The sequence below is a fragment of the Bombina bombina genome, chromosome 4 (genome assembly GCF_027579735.1).
Source record: "Bombina bombina isolate aBomBom1 chromosome 4, aBomBom1.pri, whole genome shotgun sequence".
Classification (NCBI taxonomy): Eukaryota; Metazoa; Chordata; class Amphibia; order Anura; family Bombinatoridae; genus Bombina; species Bombina bombina.
The window spans coordinates 755,955,623-755,978,020 of NC_069502.1; the positions used below are offsets into that span (position 1 = coordinate 755,955,623).

Sequence of the window (22,398 nt, forward strand, 5' to 3'; positions counted from 1 at the left end):
GGACTGTTGGGTGTCCTTGAGGACCGCGGTTGGCAACCACTGCTGTAGAGTACACTATCAATGTCTTAGTTGTAATAAAGCTCTCATGATTTTTTTTATGCATCATGTATTTTAAATTAAGCAGTTAAAAATAAATGCTAGTTACCAGGAACCAGTTTAATAAGTTCACAAGATAGCAAGCATAATTAAATCAAACTAGATCTAACACTAAAATGAAATCAACAACAAATTGACACACACACAGACAAACAAGAATAACAAAAATCAACTAAATCTCCATTTTAGTTTTAATTTAATACAGAAATTGTAAATGCATCTATACTTAAAACATGAATTGCAGAATATTAGGTGGAACAATTAACGTTCAAGGAAAAAAAAACAAAAAACATTCATTATATGTAGAATTATGTGATGTTTACCTGCAATCATGTTGTGAATAAAACAGTTTTGTTAAAAATCACATTTATAGCTCTTTAGCTGTACAGAATAACATTAAATGTATATATTTATTTCTTCATTTTATAGCATAATTCGGTTTCATATGCTATACCACAATTTCAATAAATATTTTTTAGTTAAAACTTTTCTTAAAGATTACATATATAGGGACTTTTTGGTGCATGTTTAATGATTTTCTTTTAAATAAAAAACAAAATACTACAAACAACTTAATGTGGATACGAGAACAGGCATAAAACAAAGTACAAGACACTGCAAATATAAATATCTACTTAAAAAAAGAAAACTGATCTCAACTCACTTGTTAGCACACCACAAACATTATGCAAATTCCCTTTATAATGATCAAACAGAAATAAATATGTTAAAAACAAAAAGTATATGTACTGAACCAGCCAGTACAGTTAAGTACAGAAAGTTGTTATATCCCCAATGACAGAAAAGTCACGCAGGTTTAGAGACAGGTTTATCAAGTAAATTTACAGTAATAATTATCTTTTATTTTTTCCGGGAAAATAACACTTTGCACAAACTATATCTGTTAATAAAACAGATCCCTTAAAAGGGACATGAAACCCCCCAAAAATCTTTCATGATTCAAATAGAGAATACAATTTTAAACAACTTTCCAATTTACTTCTATCATTTAATTTGCTTACTACTCTTGTTATCCTTTGTTGAAAGGTTTATCTAGGCAAGCTCAGAAGCAGCAGAGAACCTATGCTCTAGCTGTTGATTGGTGGCTGCATAAATATATATTGATTGTGATTGGCTCACCCTTGTGTTCAGTTAGAAACCATTAGTGCATTGCTGCTCCTTCAACAAATGATACCAAGAGAATGAAACAAAATTAGATAATAGAAGTAAATTAGAAAGTTGTTTAAAATTTTATTCTCTATCTAAATCATGAAAGAAAACATTTGGGTAGTATGTAGGGATGCACCGAAATGAAAATTCTGGACCGAAACCGATACCGAAAATTAAGGATGCCCCTGGCCGAAAACCGAAACAAAATAGTTTTTTTTCTTTTTTAACTACAGTGTGTGTGTGTAGCTGAGAGAGCTTGTAGGCGGGAAAGCTCCAACAAATGGACATGGTCACTTGTTCTGTAGGGAGTGATCTGCAGTGAAACTGGAGCTCTATTAGGGAGAGCGTGGTTATAGCCAGACAACAATACGAGGTGGACATGTGTTTTGTTTTTGGGTGTAGTTAACCGTGCAATGAGCGTGGCTGCACCTGATCGTCTCTCATTGTATCTCCGCCTAGTTCCTGGTTCAGTTCTCACACTGATCCATCAGAATATATGTCCGGAGCCCCAAATGGAGTCTGCCTGTCCCCTATCACCAGGACCACCGGACTTAGCTACAACCTTATGTGCAAGGTGGTTATAGAAAGTTACTGTGCTTTTTTGTATACACTGTGGGTGCTAATTTGTACCAACTATGTGCGAGCTTGGGGCTTATGCATATAAAGTGTGCACGCATATTTGCCTCAGGCAAATAGAATGTCTACACACAAGAGGCTGATGTATGAGCACTGTATATAAGGCTTAAAGATATTCACTGTGTGTGCTTAGGGCTGTGTCTGATAATATCAAGTGTCTATAAACATGCTACTTATTCTCCTTTGATTACTGTATTCACTATTCAGAACTTTGGTTTCCTTCTCTGCTGGTTTCAAATATCATCATGTAATGGTACTTATGTGTGCACTCTGTGTACCATGCCAGTGCTGTGCTGCTCACCTTACGCTAAGGATAAACATGTAACTCAATAGAACAGGGGAGGGCTGTACATTTTTAGCCATTTTGGTCCTCTTTGGGCCGAAATTGGAATTGCACATTTTCGACGGCCCAAATTTTGGTGCATCGCTAGTATTATTCTTTATTTAGTTCTGTGTAACAGAATCAGATTTAACTGTTTTTGTTTTGTTACCAATTATCAAAATAAAGTATAGTCCTAGAAAACTATTATTATATGCAAAACAGTAAGTCAAGTAATGAACTCAAACAGCAGCTCTAGGCTGGCATCAAATTTAAAATATGCTACACAATAATTTGACCGAAAATAAAAAGGCAAAAAAACCGAAATAACAAAAAAAAAGTTTTCGGCCGAAACTTTCTGCGGACGAAATTTCGGTGCATCCCTAGTTGTATGTCCCTTTAAAATAACTAAATCACTGTTATTTTTGCAGACTTTTTTTTTTTTTTTTTTTTAACTGATTACATCATAGATGCACCAGAAATAATTGCTAAAAAAAAACAAACAAAAAAAAGTCAGACTTATTCATGAAAATACATTATAGCATTATTATAGATTTTTTGTGAATAAAAAAAAAATTAAATTTTTTTTTTGCAAACCTCTACAAATATACATTACAGATAAAACACACACATCTTTAATTGCCTGTCAACCATATGGACAGTATATTTTTTTTTGCGTTACAGAATTGACAGTACTGTCTCAGTAGTTGCCTGAAATGTCCAAAACAAAACAAAAAATGACAACACAATAAATTGTTACATTTCATAAAAGAACCAGCGACATTGGGAGCGAGGTGTTATTTAAAAAAAAAAAGGAGAAAAGTCTCTATTATACAAACTTATTGCATAAATGCTGAATGCCTCAAGTTGTAAAAGCAATAGATATAGCTTTTTTCAGTGGCCAGATGAGTGGATGCAGGTGTTACTGCGCAGTTCTTGATTTTCTTTATTTTTTAAATTACACATAATTTTTTTTTTGCAGTCTACAGAATAGCTATTTAAAATAACTTTTTTTTACATTGTTTCTTCTCTTAGAGAGTTTAGGTTAACTTTTAACCTATGAAATGAGACCAAAAGCTGCTACTACATCCAAGTGTGTAGACAACAATGTTTCAGTTCCTCTATTCCTTGCAGTAGTTGAGTATAGTAGAAGTCCATATTTTCTGTAAAATCTTTGCATACAGAAGAATCCACATCACCAAATGTGCAATATACTGCAGTCCCACCAATGCTAAGGAATACGGTCACTATGCACAGTGCCACTAGCAAGATGCATGAACCACCCCCGATTTCTTCTGCAAACAAATAAAAAAAAAAAAAAAAGTTAAGTGACATTTTTTTATATTAAAAAGCAATAAAAATATATATAAGCCACTTTACTAAAGATAAATTAGGGGACATAGAATTATAAGATATCTTTGAGAAATAACTGCTGTTGGGCATGACATTTGTCAGATATGCAGCTATTTTTGTCTGTACAGAAACTTATCTTCCATTTGCTTTTATACGGATATTAAAGAGACAGTATACACCAATTTTAATTTAAAGGGACAGTCTAGGCCAAAATAAACTTTCATGATTCAGATAGAGCATGTAATTTTAAACAATTTTCCAATTTACTTTTATCACCAATTTTGCTTTGTTCTCTTGGTATTCTTAGTTGAAAGCTAAACCTAGGAGTTTCATATGCTAATTTCTTAGACCTTGAATGCAGCCTCTTTTCAGAATGCATTTTAACAGTTTTTCACCACTAGAGGGTGTTAGTTCACGTATTTCATATAGATAACACTGTGCTCGTGCACGTGAAGTTATCTGGGAGCAGGCACTGATTGGCTAGACTGCAAGTCTGTCAAAAGAACTGAAATAAAGGGGCAGTTTGCAGAGGCTTAGATACAAGATAATCACAGAGGTTAAAAGTATATTAATATAACTGTGTTTGTTATGCAAAACTGGGGAATGGGTAATAAAGGGATTATCTATCTTTTAAAACAATAAAAATTCTGATGTAGACTGTCCCTTTAACTGCATGTAATAGACACTACTAAAAAAGAATAATATGCACAGATACCGATATAAAAATCCAGGAAACATTTTAAAAACATCCTTAGAAGCTCCCAGTTTAGCAGTGTTGATGAGGTTAGGCTGGGACACCCACTGGGCTGAAAGCAGACCCTCACCCTCATATGAAAAGACCCTTTACACAAACAAGAGAAACAGGAGTCTGTAGACATCAGTATACATCTAAAACTTTGGGGCTTGGATAGGAGTCAGAAAATCAGCACAATGTTGCTTAAAAAAAAAAAAGCAAAACTATACATTATTGCAAAAACACCCCCAGATGGGCTATATATGGGTCATTTACAAAACATTTATGCAAATGCACAATGTCCCTTAAACTGTAATTACTGCAAGTACAGACCCTTTGTTCATTTGCGCTAAACAGAAGAATGCTTCATCTCTGAACACTAAACAATATGCCCGCCTACAATGGCAATTTAAGTGAGGATTATAAAATACAGGTGCAAAACCCCAAATCCGGAAATGCCAAAATCCAAACTTTTTAATTAATATTTTTCTGAATATGAAAATGGCTATTTTCCCCTATCGGTTAGCCATACTCTGCCTGTGTGTTTGGGTTGTTTTTTGTGTGTTCTAAAATACAAATAAGTCTATATTTATTGAAATCCACAACTATTACCTTCCTGCTTACAGTACTGTACTATTTTTCTGATGGTATTATGATTACAAAAGTATTAAAAATGCCATAAAAACATAATTTATGCTTACCTGATAAATTTATTTCTCTTGTAGTGTATCCAGTCCACGGATCATCCATTACTTATGGGATATTCTCCTTCCCAACAGGAAGTTGCAAGATGATCACCCACAGCAGAGCTGCTATATAGCTCCTCCCCTAACTGTCATATACAGTCATTCGACCGAAAACAGAGAAAGGAGAAACCATAGGGTGCAGTGGTGACTGTAGTTTAATTAAAATTTAGACCTGCCTTAAAAGGACAGGGCGGGCCGTGGACTGGATACACTACAAGAGAAATAAATTTATCAGGTAAGCATAAATTATGTTTTCTCTTGTTAAGTGTATCCAGTCCACGGATCATCCATTACTTATGGGATACCAATACCAAAGCTAAAGTTCACGGATGATGGGAGGGACAAGGCAGGATTAAGCGGAAGGAACCACTGCCTGAAGAACCTTTCTCCCAAAAACAGCCCGAAGAAGCAAATGTATCAAATTTGTAAAATTTGGAAAAAGTGTGAAGCGAAGACCAAGTCGCGGCCTTGCAAATCTGTTCAACAGAGGCCTCATTTTTAAAGGCCCAGGTGGAAGCCACAGCTCTAGTAGAATGAGCTGTAATCCTTTCAGGGGGCTGCTGTCCAGCAGTCTCATAGGCTAGGCGTATTATGCTCCGAAGCGAAAAGGAAAGAGAGGTTGCCAAAGCTTTTTGACCTCTCCTCTGTCCAGAGTAAACGACAAACAGGGTAGATGTTTGACGAAAATCTTTAGTAGCTTGTAAGTAAAACTTCAAGGCACGGACTACGTCCAGATTATGTAAAAGACGTTCCTTCTTTGAAGAAGGATTAGGACACAATGATGGAACAACAATCTCGATTGATATTCTTGTTAGAAACCACCTTAGGTAAAAACCCAGGTTTGGTACGCAGGACTACCTTATCTGCATGAAAAATCAGATAAGGAGAATCACATTGTAAGGCAGAGAGCTCAGAGACTCTCCGAGCCGAGGAAATAGCCATCAAAAACAGAACTTTCCAAGATAAAAGTTTAATATCAATGGAATGAAGGGGTTCCAATGGAACTCCTTGAAGAACTTTAAGAACCAAGTTTAAGCTCCACAGGGGAGCAACAGGTTTAAAACACAGGCTTAATTCTAACCAAAGCCTGGCAAAATGCCTGGACGTCTGGAACCTCTGCCAGACGCTTGTGCAAAAGAATAGACAGAGCAGAAATCTGTCCCTTTAAGGAACTAGCTGATAATCCTTTGTCCAAGCCCTCTTGGAGAAAAGACAATATTCTAGGAATCCTAACCTTACTCCATGAGTAATTCTTGGATTCACACCAATAAAGATATTTACTCCATATCTTGTGGTAGATTTTCCTGGTAACAGGCTTTCGTGCCTGTATTAAAGTATCAATGACTGACTCTGAGAAGCCACGCTTTGATAGAATCAAGCGTTCAATCTCCATGCAGTCAGTCTCAGAGAAATTAGATTTGGATGATTGAAAGGACCTTGTATCAGAAGGTCCTGTCTTAGAAGCAGAGTCCATGGTGGAAAGGATGACATGTCCACTAGGTCTGCATACCAAGTCCTGCGTGGCCACGCAGGTGCTATCAGAATCACTGATGCTCTCTCCTGTTTGATTTTGGCAATCAGTCGAGGGAGCAGAGGAAACGGTGGAAACACATAAGCCAGGTTGAAGAACCAAGGAGCATCTATCAGCGTCGCTTCTGGGTCCCTGGACCTGGATCCGTAACAAGGAAGCTTGGCGTTCTGGCGAGACGTCATGAGATCCAACTCTGGTTTGCCCCAACAATGAATCAACTGAGCAAACACCTCCGGATGGAGTTCCCACTCCCCCGGATGGAAAGTCTGACGACTTAGAAAATCCGCCTCCCAGTTCTCCACGCCTGGGATATGGATTGCTGACAGGTGGCAAGAGTGGTACTTGGTATTTGAGACTTCTAACATCGCTAGGGAACTCCTGGTTCCCCCTTGATGGATGATGTAAGCCACAGTCATGATGTTGTCCGACTGAAATCTGATGAACCTCAGTGTTGCTAACTGAGGCCAAGCCAGAAGAGCATTGAATATCGCTCTTAACTCCAGAATATTTATTGGAAGGAGTTTCTCCTCCTGAGTCCACGATCCCTGTGCCTTCAGGGAATTCCAGACTGCACCCCAACCTAGAAGGCTGGCATCTGTTGTTACAATTGTCCAATCTGGCCTGCGAAAGGTCATACCCTTGGACAGGTGTACCCGAGACAACCACCAGAGAAGAGAATCTCTGGTCTCTTGATCCAGATTTAGCAGAGGGGACAAATCTGTGTTATCCCCATTCCACTGACTCAGCATGCATAATTGCAGCGGTCTGAGATGAAGGCGCGCAAATGGCACTATGTCCATTGCCGCTACCATTAAGCCGATTACCTCCATACACTGAGCTACCGAAGGGCGCGGAATGGAGTGAAGAACACGGCAAGCATTTAGAAGTTTTGATAACCTGGACTCCGTCAGGTAAATTTTAATTTCTACAGAATCTATAAGAGTCCCTAAGAAGGAGACTCTTGTGAGTGGGGATAGAGAACTCTTTTCCTCGTTCACTTTCCACCCGTGCGACCTCAGAAATGCCAGAACTATCTCTGTATGAGACTTGGCAACTTGAAAGCTTGACGCCTGTATCAGGATGTCGTCTAGACACAGAGCCACCGCTATGCCTCGCGGTCTTAGAACCGCCAGAAGTGAGCCCAGAACCTTTGTAAAGATTCTCGGGGCTGTAGCCAACCCGAAGGGAAGAGCTACAAATTGGTAATGCCTGTATAGAAAGGCAAACCTTAGAAACCGATGATGATCTTTGTGAATTGGTATGTGAAGGTAGGCATCCTTTAAGTCCACTGTGGTCATGTACTGACCTTCTTGGATCATGGGTAGGATGGTCCGAATAGTTTCCATTTTGAAAGATGGAACTCTGAGGAATTTGTTTAAGATCTTTAGATCCAAAATTGGTCTGAAGGTTCCCTCTTTTTTGGGAACCACAAACAGATTCGAATAAAAACCCTGTCCTTGTTCCGTCCGCGAAACTGGATGGATCACTCCCATAACTAGGAGGTCTTGCACACAGCGTAGGAATGCCTCTTTCTTTATCTGATTTGCAGATAGCCTTGAAAGATGAAATCTCCCTTGTGGAGGGGAAGCTTTGAAGTCCAGAAGATATCCCTGAGATATGATCTCCAACGCCCAGGGATCCTGAAAATCTCTTGCCCACGCCTGGGCGAAGAGAGAAAGTCTGCCCCCTACTAGATCCGTTGCCGGATAGGAGGCCGTTCCTTCATGCTGTCTTAGAGGCAGCAGCAGGCTTTCTGGCCTGCTTGCCTTTGTTCCAGGACTGGTTAGGTTTCCAGGCCTGCTTAGATTGAGCAAAAGTTCCCTCTTGTTTTGAAGCGGAGGAAGTTGATGCTGCACCTGCCTTGAAATTTCGAAAGGCACGAAAATTAGACTGTTTGGCCTTTGCTTTGGCCCTGTCCTGAGGAAGGGTGTGACCCTTACCTCCAGTAATGTCAGCAATAATTTCCTTCAAACCAGGCCCGAATAAGGTCTGCCCCTTGAAAGGAATGTTGAGTAATTTAGACTTCGAAGTCACGTCAGCTGACCAGGATTTAAGCCATAGCGCCCTACGCGCTTGGATGGCGAATCCGGAATTCTTAGCCGTTAGTTTAGTCAAATGAACAATGGCATCAGAAACAAATGAGTTAGCTAGCTTAAGTGTTCTAAGCTTGTCAATAATTTCAGTCAATGGAGCTGTATGGATGGCCTCTTCCAGGGCCTCAAACCAGAATGCCGCCGCGGCCATGACAGGCGCAATGCATGCAAGGGGCTGTAAAATAAAACCTTGTTGAATAAACATTTTCTTAAGGTAACCCTCCAATTTTTTATCCATTGGATCTGAAAAAGCACAACTGTCCTCAACCGGGATAGTAGTACGCTTTGCTAAAGTAGAAACTGCTCCCTCCACCTTAGAGACCGTCTGCCATAAGTTAAGTTAGGTATAGGAAAAACATAATTTATGTAAGAACTTACCTGATAAATTCATTTCTTTCATATTAGCAAGAGTCCATGAGCTAGTGACGTATGGGATATACATTCCTACCAGGAGGGGCAAAGTTTCCCAAACCTCAAAATGCCTATAAATACACCCCTCACCACACCCACAAATCAGTTTAACGCATAGCCAAGAAGTGGGGTGATAAGAAAAAAGTGCGAAAGCATAAAAAAACAAGGAATTGGAATAATTGTGCTTTATACAAAAAAATCATAACCACCACAAAAAAGGGTGGGCCTCATGGACTCTTGCTAATATGAAAGAAATGAATTTATCAGGTAAGTTCTTACATAAATTATGTTTTCTTTCATGTAATTAGCAAGAGTCCATGAGCTAGTGACGTATGGGATAATGACTACCCAAGATGTGGATCTTCCACGCAAGAGTCACTAGAGAGGGAGGGATAAAATAAAGACAGCCAATTCCGCTGAAAAGAATCCACACCCAAAATAAAGTTTAAATCTTATAATGAAAAAAACTGAAAATATAAGCAGAAGAATCAAACTGAAACAGCTGCCTGAAGTACTTTTCTACCAAAAACTGCTTCAGAAGAAGAAAACACATCAAAATGGTAGAATTTAGTAAAAGTATGCAAAGAAGACCAAGTTGCTGCTTTGCAAATCTGATCAACCGAAGCTTCATTCCTAAACGCCCAGGAAGTAGAAACTGACCTAGTAGAATGAGCTGTAATCCTTTGAGGCAGAGTTTTACCCGACTCGACATAAGCATGATGAATTAAAGATTTCAACCAAGATGCCAAAGAAATGGCAGAGGCCTTCTGACCTTTCCTAGAACCGGAAAAGATAACAAATAGACTAGAAGTCTTTCGGAAATTCTTAGTAGCTTCAACATAATATTTCAAAGCTCTAACTACATCCAAAGAATGCAATGATTTCTCCTTAGAATTCTTAGGATTAGGACATAATGAAGGAACCACAATTTCTCTACTAATGTTGTTAGAATTCACAACCTTAGGTAAAAATTTAAAAGAAGTTCGCAACACCGCCTTATCCTGGTGAAAAATCAGAAAAGGAGACTCACAAGAAAGAGCAGATAATTCAGAAACTCTTCTGGCAGAAGAGATGGCCAAAAGGAACAAAACTTTCCAAGAAAGTAATTTAATGTCCAATGAATGCATAGGTTCAAACGGAGGAGATTGAAGAGCACCCAGAACCAAATTCAAACTCCAAGGAGGAGAAATTGACTTAATGACAGGTTTTATACGAACCAAAGCTTGTACAAAACAATGAATATCAGGAAGATTAGCAATCTTTCTGTGAAAAAGAACAGAAAGAGCAGAGATTTGTCCTCTCAAGGAACTTGCAGACAAACCTTTATCCAAACCATCCTGAAGAAACTGTAAAATTCTCGGAAATTCTAAAAGAATGCCAGGAAAAAAGATGAGAAAGACACCAAGAAATATAAGTCTTCCAGACTCTATAATATATCTCCCTAGATACGGATTTACGAGCCTGTAACATAGTATTAATCACAGAGCCAGAGAAACCTCTTTGACTAAGAATCAAGCGTTCAATCTCCATACCTTTAAATTTAAGGATTTGAGATCCTGATGGAAAAAAGGACCTTGCGACAGAAGGTCTGGTCTTAACGGAAGAGTCCACGGTTGGCAAGAGGCCATCCGGACAAGATCCGCATACCAAAACCTGTGAGGCCATGCTGGAGCTACCAGCAGAACCAACGAGCATTCCTTCAGATTACTCTTGGAAGAAGAACTAGAGGCGGAAAGATATAGGCAGGATGATAATTCCAAGGAAGTGACAATGCATCCACTGCTTCCGCTTGAGGTTCCCTGGATCTGGACAGATACCTGGGAAGTTTCTTGTTTAGATGAGAGGCCATCAGATCTATTTCTGGAAGTCCCCACATTTGAACAATCTGAAGAAATACCTCTGGGTGAAGAGACCATTCGCCCGGATGTAACGTTTGGCGACTGAGATAATCCGCTTCCCAATTGTCTATACCTGGGATATGAACCGCAGAAACTAGACAGGAGCTGGATTCCGCCCATACCAGAACTCGAGATACTTCTTTCATAGCCAGAGGACTGTAAGTCCCTCCTTGATGATTGATGTATGCCACAGTTGTGACATTGTCTGTCTGAAAACAAATGAACGATTCTCTCTTCAGAAGAGGCCATGACTGAAGAGCTCTGAAAATTGCACGGAGTTCCAAAATATTGATCGGTAATCTCACCTCCTGAGATTCCCAAACCCCTTGTGCTGTCAGAGACCCCCACACAGCTCCCCAACCTGTAAGACTTGCATCTGTTGAAATTACAGTCCAGGTCGGAAGAACAAAAGAAGCCCCCTGAACTAAACGATGGTGATCTGTCCACCACGTCAGAGAGTGTCGTACAATCGGTTTTAAAGATATTAATTGAGATATCTTTGTGTAATCCCTGCACCACTGGTTCAGCATACAGAGCTGAAGAGGTCGCATGTGAAAACGAGCAAAGGGGATCGCGTCCGATGCAGCAGTCATAAGACCTAGAATTTCCATGCATAAGGCTACCGAAGGGAATGATTGTGACTGAAGGTTTCGACAAGCTGAGATCAATTTCAGACGTCTCTTGTCTGTCAGAGACAGAGTCATGGACACTGAATCTATCTGGAAACCTAAAAAGGTTACCTTTGTCTGAGGAATCAATGAACTTTTTGGTAAATTGATCCTCCAACCATGATCTTGAAGAAACAACAAAAGTCGATTCGTATGAGATTCTGCTAAATGTGAAGACTGAGCAAGTACCAAGATATCGTCCAAATAAGGAAATACCACAATACCCTGTTCTCTGATTACAGACAGAAGGGCACCGAGAACCTTTGTAAAAATTCTTGGAGCTGTTGCTAGGCCAAACGGAAGAGCCACAAACTGGTAATGCTTGTCTAGGAAAGAGAATCTCAGAAACTGATAGTGATCTGGATGAATCGGAATATGCAGATATGCATCCTGTAAATCTATTGTGGACATATAATGCCCTTGCTGAACAAAAGGCAGGATAGTCCTTACAGTTACCATTTTGAATGTTGCTATCCTTACATAACGATTCAATATTTTTAGATGCAGAACTGGTCTGAAGGAATTCTCCTTCTTTGGTACAATGAAGAGATTTGAATAAAACCCCAGCCCCTGTTCCAGAACTGGAACTGGCATAATTACTCCAGCCAACTCTAGATCTGAAACACATTTCAGAAATGCTCGAGCCTTCGCTGGGTTTACTGGGACACGGGAAAGAAAAAATCTCTTTGCAGGAGGCCTTATCTTGAAGCCAATTCTTTACCCTTCTGAAACAATGTTCTGAATCCAAAGATTGTGAATGGAATTGATCCAAATTTCTTTGAAAAACGTAATCTGCCCCCTATCAGCTGAGCTGGAATGAGGGCCGCACCTTCATGTGGACTTAGGAGCTGGCTTTGGTTTTCTAAAAGGCTTGGATTTATTCCAGACTGGAGATGGTTTCCAAACTGATACCGCTCCTGAGGATGAAGGATCAGGCTTTTGTTCCTTATTGTGATGAAAGGAACGAAAACGATTATGAGACCTAAATTTACCTTTAGATTTTTTATCCTGTGGTAAAAAAGTTCCTTTCCCTCCAGTAACAGTTGAGATAATAGAATCCAACTGAGAACCAAATAATTTATTACCCTGGAAAGAAAGGGAAAGCAAAGTAGACTTAGAAGACATATCAGCATTCCAAGTTTTAAGCCATAAAGCTCTTCTAGCTAAAATAGCTAGAGACATATACCCGACATCAACTCTAATGATATCAAAGATGGCATCACAAATAAAATTATTAGCATGTTGAAGAAGATTAATAATGCTATGATTATTATGATCTGTTACTTGTTGCACTAAAGCTTCTAACCAAAAAGTTGAAGCTGCAGCAACATCCGCTAAAGATATAGCAGGTCTAAGAAGATTACCTGAACACAAGTAAGCTTTTCTTAGAAAGGATTCAATTTTCCTATCTAAAGGATCCTTAAAGGAAGTACTATCTGCCGTAGGAATAGTAGTACGCTTAGCAAGAGTAGAGACAGCCCCATCAACTTTAGGGATTTTGTCCCAAAACTCTAATCTGTCAGATGGCACAGGATATAATTGCTTAAAACGTTTAGAAGGAGTAAATGAATTACCCAAATTATTCCATTCCCTGGAAATTACTTCAGAAATAGCATCAGGGACAGGAAAAACTTCTGGAATAACTACAGGAGATTTAAAAACCTTATTTAAACGTTTAGATTTAGTATCAAGAGGACCAGAATCCTCTATTTCTAATGCAATTAAGACTTCTTTAAGTAAAGAACGAATAAATTCCATTTTAAATAAATATGAAGATTTATCAGCATCAACCTCTGAGACAGAATCCTCTGAACCAGAAGAACCATTATCAGAATCAGAATGATGATGTTCATTTAAAAATTCATCTGAAAAATGAGAAGTTTTAAAAGACTTTTTACGTTTACTAGAAGGAGGAATAACAGACATAGCCTTCTTAATGGATTTAGAAACAAAATCTCTTATGTTATCAGGAACACTCTGAGTATTAGATGTTGACGGAACAGCAACAGGTAATGTAACATTACTAAAGGAAATATTATCTGCATTAACAAGTTTGTCATGACAATCAGTACAAACAACAGCTGGAGGAACAGATACCACAAGTTTACAGCAGATACACTTAACTTTGGTAGATCCAGCACCAGGCAGCGATTTTCCAGAAGTATCTTCTGACTCAGTGTCAACGTGGGACATCTTGCAATATGTAATAGAAAAAACAACATATAAAGCAAAATTGATCAAATTCCTTAAATGACAGTTTCAGGAATGGGAAAAAATGCCAGTGAACAAGCTTCTAGCAACCAGAAGCAATAAATAATGAGACTTAAATAATGTGGAGACAATAGTGACGCCCATATTTTTTTAGCGCCAAAAAAGACGCCCACATTATTTGGCGCCTAAATGCTTTTGGCGCCAAAAATGACGCCACATCCAGAACGCCGACACTTTTGGCGCAAAAAAACGTCAAAAATGACGCAACTTCCGGCGACACGTATGACGCCGGAAACAGAAAAAAAATTTTGCGCCAAAAAAGTCTGCGCCAAGAATGACGCAATAAAATGAAGCATTTTCAGCCCCCGCGAGCCTAACAGCCCACAGGGAAAAAAGCCAAATTTTAAGGTAAGAAAAAAATTGATTAATTCATATGCATTATCCCAAATATGAAACTGATTGTCTGAAATAAGGAACGTTGAACATCCTGAGTCAAGGCAAATAAATGTTTGAACACATATATTTAGAACTTTATATAAAAGTGCCCAACCATAGCTTAGAGTGTCACAGAAAATAAGACTTACTTACCCCAGGACACTCATCTACATGTAGTAGAAAGCCAAACCAGTACTGAAACGAGAATCAGTAGAGGTAATGGTATATATAAGAGTATATCGTCGATCTGAAAAGGGAGGTAAGAGATGAATCTCTACGACCGATAACAGAGAACCTATGAAATAGACCCCGTAGAAGGAGATCATTGAATTCAAATAGGCAATACTCTCCTCACATCACTCTGACATTCACTGCACGCTGAGAGGAAAACCGGGCTCCAACCTGCTGCGGAGCACATATCAACGTAGAATCTAGCACAAACTTACTTCACCACCTCCATAGGAGGCAAAGTTTGTAAAACTGATTTGTGGGTGTGGTGAGGGGTGTATTTATAGGCATTTTGAGGTTTGGGAAACTTTGCCCCTCCTGGTAGGAATGTATATCCCATACGTCACTAGCTCATGGACTCTTGCTAATTACATGAAAGAAAACATCAGTACACACCGGTACCGCATAGTATTTATCCAGCCTACATAATTTCTCTGGTACTGCAACTGTGTTACAGTCATTTAGAGCAGCTAATACCTCCCCAAGCAACACACGGAGGTTCTCAAGCTTAAATTTAAAATTAGAAATCTCTGAATCAGGATTCCCCGAATCAGAGATGTCACCCACAGACTGAAGCTCTCCGTCCTCATGATCTGCATATTGTGACGCAGTATCAGACATGGCCCTTACAGCATCTGCACGCTCTGTATTTCTCCTAACCCCAGAGCAATCGCGCTTGCCTCTTAATTCAGGCAACCTGGATAATACCTCTGACAGGGTATTATTCATGATTGCAGCCATGTCCTGCAAGGTAATCGCTATGGGCGTCCCTGATGTAATTGGCGCCATATTAGCGTGCATCCCCTGAGCGGGAGGCGAAGGGTCTGACACGTGGGGAGAGTTAGTCGGCATAACTTCCCCCTCGTCAGAATCTTCTGGTGATATTTCTTTTATAGTTAAAGACTGATCTTTACTGTTTAAGGTGAAATCAATACATTTATTACACATTCTCCTATGGGGCTCCACCATGGCTTTCAAACATAATGAACAAGTAGTTTCCTCTGTGTCAGACTGTTTAAACAGACTAGCAATGAGACTAGCAAGCTTGGAAAACACTTTAAACAAGTTTACAAGCAATATAAAAAAACGTTACTGCACCTTTAAGAAACACAAATTTTGTCAAAATTTGAAATAACAGTGAAAAAAGGCAGTTACACTAACGAAATTTTTACAGTGTATGTAACAAGTTAGCAGAGCATTGCTCCCACTTGCAAATGGATGATTAACCCCTTAATACCCAATAAATAATAAAAGACAAAAACTTTTTTTTTTTTTTTTTTTTCAAACAGTCACAACTGCCACAGCTCTACTGTGGCTTTTTACCTCCCTCAAAAACGACTTTGAAGCCCTTTGAGCCCTCCAGAGATGTCCTGGATCATGCAGGAAGAAGCTGGATGTCTGTGTCTGTAATTTTTGCTGTGCAAAAAAACGGCAAAATAGGCTCCTCCCACTCATATTACAACAGTGGAAAGCCTAAGGAAACTGTTTCTAGGCCAAATTCAAGCCAGCCATGTGGAAAAAAACTAGGCTCCAATAAGTTTTATCACCAAATACATATAAAAACGATTAAACATGCCAGCAAACGTTTTATATTACATTTTTATAAGAGTATGCATCTCTATTAATAAGCCTGATACCAGTAGCTATCACTGCATTTAAGGCTTTACTTACATTAGTTCGGTATCAGCAGCATTTTCTAGCAAATTCCATCCCTAGAAAAATATTAACTGCACATACCTTATTGCAGGAAAACCTGCACACCATTCCCTCTCTGAAGTTACCTCACTCCTCAGAATATGTGAGAACAGCCATGGATCTTAGTTACTTCTGCTAAGATCATAGAAAACGCAGGCAGATTCTTCTTCTAAATACTGCCTGAGATAAACAGTACACTCCGGCACCATTTAAAAATAACAAACTTTTGATTGAAGAATAAACTAAGTATAAAACACCACACTCCTCTTACGACCTCCATCTTGGTTAAGGCTTGCCAGAGAATGACTGGATATGACAGTTAGGGGAGGAGCTATATAGCAGCTCTGCTGTGGGTGATCCTCTTGCAACTTCCTGTTGGGAAGGAGAATATCCCATAAGTAATGGATGATCCGTGGACTGGATACACTTAACAAGAGAAACTAACTTTAGGTTGCATGTATAAGCTGTATTATGACGCGTTTATATTGCCTAAATCAGGGCTCGACAAACTCAAGATCCTGGGAGCCACTGGCTCCTAGAATTTTACTTATGTCTCCTAACTTTTTTGGTTATTCTCCATATATCTATATACAAATCCAACTGTCTGGCTCCTAAAAATATGCCTGGCTCCTAAATATTCTTACTGGCTCCTAATTTTTAAACATATTCGTCAACCACTGGCCTAAATTAAATATTTTTGTTAACACAGGATTCCATCCCCTCACCACACCGTCCCATTTTTAAGATGTAAGTATTCCAAAATCCAAACTTTTTCCAGTCTGCAGTTTGGCTAAACTGTTTTCTACCTGTATACCAAAAAGGCACATACATTTGCATGTCAAATGCAACAAAAAGCATGAATATGATACACCATAACCATAAAAACATCATTTATGCTTACCTGATAAATTTATTTCTCTTGTAGTGTATCCAGTCCACGGATCATCCATTACTTGTGGGATATTCTCCTTCCCAACAGGAAGTTGCAAGAGGATCACCCACAGTAGAGCTGCTATATAGCTCCTCCCCTCACTGCCATATCCAGTCATTCGACCGAAACAAGCCGAGAAAGGAGAAACCATAGGGTGCAGTGGTGACTGTAGTTTAATTAAAACTTAGACCTGCCTTAAAAGGACAGGGCGGGCCGTGGACTGGATACACTACAAGATAAATAAATTTATCAGGTAAGCATAAATTATGTTTTCTCTTGTTAAGTGTATCCAGTCCACGAATCATCCATTACTTGTGGGATACCAATACCAAAGCTAAAGTACACGGATGATGGGAGGGACAAGGCAGGAACTTAAACGAAAGGAACCACTGCCTGTAGAACCTTTCTCCCAAAAACAGCCTCCGAAGAAGCAAAAGTATCAAATTTGTAAAATTTGGAAAAAGTATGAAGGGAAGACCAAGTTGCAGCCTTTTTTAAAGGCCCATGTGGAAGCCACAGCTCTAGTAGAATGAGCTGTAATCCTTTCAGGAGGCTGCTGTCCAGCAGTCTCATAGGCTAAACGGATTATACTCCGAAGCCAAAAAGGAAGAGAGGTTGCCGAGGCCTTCTGACCTCTCCTCTGTCCAGAGTAAACAACAAACAGGTTAGATGTTTGGAGAAAATCTTTAGTAGCCTGTAAGTAAAACTTCAAGGCACGGACTACGTCTAGATTATGCAAAAGACGTTCCTTCTTTGAAGAAGGATTAGGACATAATGATGGAACAACAATCTCTTGATTGATATACTTGTTAGAAACCACCTTAGGTAAAAACCCAGGTTTTGTACGCAGAACAACTTTATCTGAATGAAAGATCAGATAAGGAGAATCACAATGTAAGGCAGATAACTCCGAGACTCTTCGAGCCGAGGAAATAGCCATCAGAAAAAGAACTTTCCATGAAAGAAGTTTGATATCAATAGAATGAAGGGGTTCAAACGGAACCCCTTGAAGAACTTTAAGAACCAAGTTTAAGCTCCATGGAGGAGCAACAGGTTTAAACACAGGCTTAATTCTAACTAAAGCCTGACAAAATGCCTGAATGTCTGAAACTTCTGCCAGACGCTTGTGTAAAAGAATAGACAGAGCAGAAATCTGTCCCTTTAAAGAACTAGCTGATAATCCTTTGTCCAAACCCTCTTGGAGGAAGGACAATATCCTAGGAATCCTAACCCTACTCCATGAGTAATTCTTGGATTCACCCCAATGAAGATATTTACGCCATATCTTGTGGTAAATTTTCCTGGTGACAGGCTTTCGTGCCTGTATTAAGGTATCAATTACTGACTCGGAGAAGCCACGCTTTGATAGGATCAAGCGTTCAATCTCCATGCAGTCAGTCTCAGAGAAAGTAGATTCGGATGATTGAAAGGACCTTGTATTAGAAGGTCTTGTCTCAGAGGCAGAGTCCATGGTGGAAAGGATGACATGTCCACTAGGTCTGCATACCAGGTCCTGCGTGGCCACGCAGGCGCTATCAATATCACTGATGCTCTTTCCTGTTTGATTTTGGCAATCAGACGAGGGAGCAGAGGAAATGGTGGAAACACATAAGCCAGGTTGAAGAACCAAGGCGCTGCTAGAGCATCTATCAGTGCCGCTTCTGGGTCCCTGGACCTGGATCCGTAACAAGAAAGCTTATTCTGGCGAGATGCCATGAGATCCAATTCTGGTTTGCCCCAACGGAGAACCAATTGAGCAAACACCTCCGGATGGAGTTCCCATTCCCCCGGATGAAAAGTCTGACGACTTAGAAAATCCGCCTCCCAGTTCTCTACACCTGGGATATGGATCGCTGACAGGTGGCAAGAGTGAGTCTCTGCCCAGCGAATTATCTTGGAGACTTCTGACATCGCTAGGGAACTCCTGGTTCCCCCTTGATGGTTGATGTAAGCCACAGTCGTGATGTTGTCCGACTGAAATCTGATGAACCTCAGTGTTGCTAGCTGAGGCCAAGCCAGAAGAGCATTGAATATTGCTCTTAACTCCAGAATATTTATTGGGAGGAGTTTCTCCTCCTGAGTCTATGAACCCTGAGCCTTCAGGGAGTTCCAGACTGCACCCCAACCTAGAAGGCTGGCATCTGTTGTTACAATTGTCCAATCTGGTCTGCGAAAGGTCATACCCTTGGACATATGGGCCCGAGATAACCACCAGAGAAGAGAATCTCTGGTTTCCTGATCCAGATTTAGTAGAGGGGACAAATCTGTGTAATCCCCATTCCACTGACTGAACATGCATAATTGCAGCGGTCTGAGATGCAGGCGCGCGAATGGCAATATGTCCATCGCCGCTACCATTAAGCCGATTACTTCCATGCACTGAGCCACCGTGGGGCGCGGAATGGAGTGAAGAACACAGCAAGCATTTAGAAGTTTTGATAACCTGGACTCCGTCAGGTAAATTTTCATTTCTACAGAATCTATTAGAGTCCCTAGGAAGGAAACCCTCGTGAGAGGAGATAGAGAACTCTTTTCTTCGTTCACTTTCCACCCATGCGACCTCAGGAATGCCAGAACTATCTCTGTATGAGATTTGGCAATTTGAAAGCTTGACGCCTGTATCAGGATATCGTCCAAGTAAGGAGCCACCGCTATGCCTCGCGGTCTTAGGACCGCCAGAAGTGAGCCCAGAACCTTTGTAAAAATTCTTGGGGCTGTAGCCAACCCGAATGGAAGAGCTACAAATTGGTAATGCCTGTCTAGAAAGGCAAACCTCAGGAACTGATGATGATTCTTGTGAATCGGAATGTGAAGGTAGGCATCCTTTAAGTCCACTGTGGTCATGTACTGACCCTCTTGGATCATGGGGAAAATGGTTCGAATAGTTTCTATCTTGAATGACGGAACTCTGAGGAATTTGTTTAGGATCTTTAAATCCAAAATTGGTCTGAAGGTTCCCTCTTTTTTGGGAACCACAAACAGATTTGAATAAAACCCCTGTCCTTGTTCCGTCCGCGGAACTGGATGGATCACTCCCATTACAAGGAGATCTTGTACGCAGCTTAGGAATGCCTCTTTCTTTATCTGGTTTGCAGATAATCTTGAAAGGTGAAATCTCCCTTGTGGAGGAGAAGCTTTGAAGTCCAGAAGATATCCCTGAGATATGATCTCCAACGCCCAGGGATCCTGAACATCTCTTGCCCACGCCTGGGCAAAGAGAGAGAGTCTGCCCCCTACTAGATCTGTTGTCGAATAGGGGGCCGCTCCTTCATGCTGTCTTAGAGGCAGCAGCAGGCTTTCTGGCCTGCTTGCCCTTGTTCCAGAACTGGTTAGGTTTCCAGGCCTGTTTGGATTGAGCAAAAGTTCTCTCTTGTTTTGAAGCAGAGGCAGTTGATGTTGCACCTGCCTTGAAATTTCGAAAGGCACGAAAATTAGACTGTTTGGCCTTTGATTTGACCCTGTCCTGAGGAAGGGTATGACCCTTACCTCCAGTAATGTCAGCAATAATTTCTTTCAAACCAGGCCCGAATAAGGTCTGCCCCTTGAAAGGAATGTTGAGTAATTTAGACTTTGAAGTCACATCAGCTGACCAGGATTTGAGCCATAGCGCCCTACGCGCCTGGATGGCGAATCCAGAATTCTTAGCCGTTAGTTTAGTCAAATGAACAATGGCATCAGAAACAAATGAGTTAGCTAGCTTAAGAGTTCTAAGCTTGTCAACAATTTCAGTCAATGGAGCTGTATGGATGGCCTCTTCCAGGGCCTCAAACCAGAATGCCGCCGCAGCAGTGACTGGTGCAATGCATGCAAGGGGCTGTAAAATAAAACCTTGTTGAATAAACATTTTCTTAAGGTAACCCTCTAATTTTTTATCCATTGGATCTGAAAAAGCACAACTGTCCTCAACCGGGATAGTGGTACACTTTGCTAAAGTAGAAACTGCTCCCTCCACCTTAGGGACAGTCTGCCATAAGTCCCGTGTAGTGGCATCTATTGGAAACATTTTTCTAAATATAGGAGGTGGGGAAAAGGGCACACCGGGCCTATCCCACTCCTTACTAATAATTTCTGTAAGCCTTTTAGGTATTGGAAAAACATCAGTACTCACCGGCACTGCATAGTATTTATCCAGCCTACACAATTTCTCTGGCACTGCAATTGTGTCACAGTCATACAGAGCAGCTAATACCTCCCCAAGCAATACACGGAGGTTCTCAAGCTTAAATTTAAAATTAGAAATCTCTGAATCAGGTCTCCCCGATTCAGAGACGTCACCCACAGACTGAAGCTCTCCGTCCTCAGGTTCTGCATATTGTGACGCAGTATCAGATATGGCTCTTACAGCATCTACGCGCTCTGTATCTCGTCTAACCCCAGAGCTATCGCGCTTGCCTCTCAATTCAGGCAATCTGGATAATACCTCTGACAGGGTATTATTCATGATTGCAGCCATGTCCTGCAAAGTAATCGCTATGGGCGTCCCTGATGTACTTGGCGCCATATTAGCGTGCGTCCCTTGAGCGGGAGGCGAAGGGTCCGACACGTGGGGAGAGTTAGTCGGTATAACTTCCCCCTCGACAGACCCCTCTGGTGACAATTCTTTTATAGATAAAGACTGATCTTTACTGTTTAAGGTGAAATCAATACATTTAGTACACATTCTCCTATGGGGCTCCACCATGGCTTTTAAACATAATGAACAAGTATCCTCTGTTTCAGACATGTTTGTACAGACTAGCAATGAGACTAGCAAGCTTGGAAAACACTTTAAAGCAAGTTAACAAGCAATATAAAAAAACGTTACTGTGCCTTTAAGAGAAACAAATTTTGACAAAATTTGAAATAACAGTGAAAAAAGGCAGTTACACTAACAAATTTTTTACAGTGTATGTAACAAGTCAGCAGAGCATTGCACCCACTTGCAAATGGATGATTAACCCCTTAATAACAAAAACAGAATAATAAATGACAAAAACGTTTTTTAAACACAGTCACAACAACTGCCACAGTCTACTGTGACCCTCCTCAAACACGACTTTGAAGCCTTTTGAGCCCTTCAGAGATGTCCTGTATCATGCAGAGGGAAGCTGAATGTCTCTGTCAGTATTTATATCTGCACAGAAAAGCACTAAAATAGGCCCTTCCCACTCATATTGCAACAGTGGAAAGCCTGTTACTAGGCAAAAATCAAGTCAGCCATGTGGAAAAAAACTATGCCCCAATAAGTTTTGTCACCAAACATAT

The 22,398-nt window shown here is 40.3% G+C and overlaps 1 protein-coding gene across 2 annotated transcripts in view; it reads right to left on the bottom strand.

Moving 5' to 3' along the window:
• Nucleotides 1-269: 269 nt before the first annotated feature.
• The window catches only part of CNST (consortin, connexin sorting protein), a 405,923-nt gene continuing 383,794 nt past the window's right edge, over nt 270-22,398 (bottom strand). For both annotated transcript variants that reach the window (XM_053711046.1, XM_053711045.1), the window contains exon 12: nt 270-3,516. In XM_053711046.1, coding sequence (XP_053567021.1) covers nt 3,305-3,516 — 212 coding nt within the window. In that variant the 3' untranslated portion in view covers nt 270-3,304. The remainder of the gene's footprint in view (nt 3,517-22,398) is intronic.